Source organism: Stegastes partitus, unplaced genomic scaffold (genome assembly GCF_000690725.1).
Source record: "Stegastes partitus isolate 25-593 unplaced genomic scaffold, Stegastes_partitus-1.0.2 Scaffold893, whole genome shotgun sequence".
Taxonomy (NCBI): Eukaryota; Metazoa; Chordata; class Actinopteri; family Pomacentridae; genus Stegastes; species Stegastes partitus.
Window position 1 is genome coordinate 302,524 of NW_007578624.1, and position 2,675 is coordinate 305,198.

Here is a 2,675-nt window from a genome sequence, read left to right on the forward strand (position 1 = left end):
CAATGCTTAGAAATTAGAACCTAATTAGGTGTGGGGTTCAGGGGGGCCATGCTAGTATTTTCCAGGCCCCCTGATCCCTACCTCCAGCCCTGGTCCAACAAGCCTTAAGTCTTTGTTATTGGCTGGAGGCAGCTCTGAGAACAGCTATTGGCTGCTGGAGACCACAACCCCTCATCCAGAGTCAAAAGTTCAGGAGCCTGCCGGAGGCCCCCACCCACATCTGAGGAGCAGCACATGTGTGCATGCAGGAGGAGCAGGGCTCGGGTTTCCCTGCGCACATGAACGCTCCTGTCAAGTGCAGGAGGCACCGGCTCCGCGTGCAACGTGTTTCATGATGCATTCAAAGCAGCTCCCTACAGTCAGGAGGTGGGCAAATGAAACGGCATCAGGCTGCAAAACAGCCCTAAAAATGATGGTGAATGAGCTGATTGTCTGTGCAGCCTGCAGGATCCGACCTAAGCCGCTGACGGGCTCCAGTGTGGAGCTGGTTGCTGATGCAACTCCTCCAGAGCTGCTGGAGCGGAGGCCAGCGGAGGAAGAGCAGGGAGCGGACAGGGACGTGGCACACTGACACCAACACTGAAACCCAACCAGTACTGAAAATACTGCAGCGGAGTGACTGAGGAGCTCCTGGGAATGACTCTGAACCAGAACCGAGCCGGGCTCAGTCATCTCCATCTAACCCGAGCCTGGCCATGCATTCACTATTTACTAATTGGATTTTGTCAAATCAGTGCAGCTCAAGTATCAAACGCGTTCCTTGGTGCAGAAATGCAGCGATACTCACGGACGAGGTGGAGAATTTCCTCAACACTTGACTCGCTGTCCACAACATAATGGCGGTGTTTTCTGTTATTTAACAAATAGAAAGAAGAAGAAAATAAATCCAGACGCTGCGCAGTTGTTCTGAGCTGCTGTAGAGGAACCAGCCCTGCGCTGTCCACACACCTGCCCCGTGTGCGTGTCGGTGTGTCGGTGAGTCAGTGGCGGTGTGGCCGCGGTCCGGCTCGCCTCAGCAGCTTATAGCCGACAGCAGCCGACCGACGTCCTGCCTGGCGCCGTGCGTGCGCGGTCACGCAGCGCTTACTACGTTCTGCCTGCGCGAGCACGCGTGGGAATCCTGAGAACTCGGGGTCAGTCACTGCAGGGCCTTTACTGCCGAGTCCGATAGTTTCCACGTCCAAGAGCAGCTCATCTACTTTCATGTAGATCCATTTATGAAGTGGATGCACCATGAAGATCCAAATCTGAATGAAAATACAAACAATAATGATTTTCATGATGACTGAATGATTTTGTGATTTTTCTTTTTAGTAGTTTTTATGATGATGAGCACAATAAAACACAGGACAAAGACGGTGGACAAATACTTTTTCATTTACTAGCTTATAAAAATATCACAGAGAACAGAGACGTGTTTTAAATTGCAATTTTACTTACAATGTAAAAAATATAACGATATACCAATTTAAAAAAAAATAATAAGCTCAAAAATGCAACTAGACCAACAATACAGTAGTAATATAGTGTAATATAACAATATAGTGTCTGTGATGGTGTGACAGGCAGCAGCCAGCAGTGGAGCAGGTAGTGACACACAAGCACTACAGTGGGAAACACAACTATTTGATAAACTGCTGATTTTGCAAGTTTCTCCACTTACAAAGAATGGAGAGGGCTGTCATTTTTTCTTTAAGTACACTTTGACTGTGAGAGACAGAATCTAAAACAATCCAGAAAATCACATTGTATGATTTTTAAATAATTAATTTGCATTTTATTGCATGAAATAAGTATTTGATCACCGAGCAACCAGCCAGAGTTTTGGCTCTCACAGACCTGTTAGTTCGTCTTTAAGAAGCCCTCCACTCGTTACCTGTATTCACTGCACCTGTTTGAACTCGTTACCTCTATAAAAGACACCTGTCCACACACTCAGTCAGTCAGACCCCAAAGAGCTGTCTAAGGACACCAGGGACAGAACTATAGACCTGCACAAGGCTGGGATGGGCTGCAGGACAACAGGCAAGCAGCTTGATGAGAAGGCAGCAACTGTTGGTGCAATTATTAGAAAATGAAAGAAACTCAAGATAACTGTCAGTCTCCCTTGAGCTGGAGCTCCCTGCAAGATCTCGCCTCGTGGAGCATTAATGATCATGAGAAAGGTGAGGGATCGGTCCAGAACTACACGGAAAAACCTGGTCAATGACCTGAAGAGAGCTGGGACCACAGTCTCAAAGGCTACCATCAGTAACACACCGCCATGGATTAAAATCCTGCAGACCACACAAGATCCCCCCTGCTCAAGCCAGCACACATCCAGGCCTGTCTGAACTTTGCTGATGACCATCTGGATGATCCAGAGGAGACATGGGAGAAGGTCATGTGGTCAGATGAGACCAAAATAGAGCTTTTTGGTTTAAACTCCACTTGCCGTGTTTGGAGGAAGAGGAAGGATGAGTACAACCCCAAGAACACCATCCCAACCATGAAGCATGAGGGTGGAAACGTTGTAGTTTGGGGGTGCTTTTCTGTAAAGGGGATGGGGTGACTGCACCGTATTGAGGGGAGGATGGATGTATCGCAAGATTTTTTGCAACAGCCTCCTTCCCTCGGAAAGCGCACTGAAGATGGGTCATGGCCGGTTCTTCCAGCATGACAATGACCTGAAACAC

The 2,675-nt window shown here is 48.1% G+C and overlaps 1 protein-coding gene across 1 annotated transcript in view; it reads right to left on the reverse strand.

Moving 5' to 3' along the window:
• Positions 1-988, reverse strand: part of aldh1l2 (aldehyde dehydrogenase 1 family, member L2) — a 36,702-nt gene extending 35,714 nt beyond the window's left edge. The window contains exon 1 of the mRNA XM_008293543.1: positions 788-988. Coding sequence (XP_008291765.1) covers positions 788-835 — 48 coding nt within the window. The 5' untranslated portion in view covers positions 836-988. The remainder of the gene's footprint in view (positions 1-787) is intronic.
• Positions 989-2,675: the final 1,687 nt, after the last annotated feature.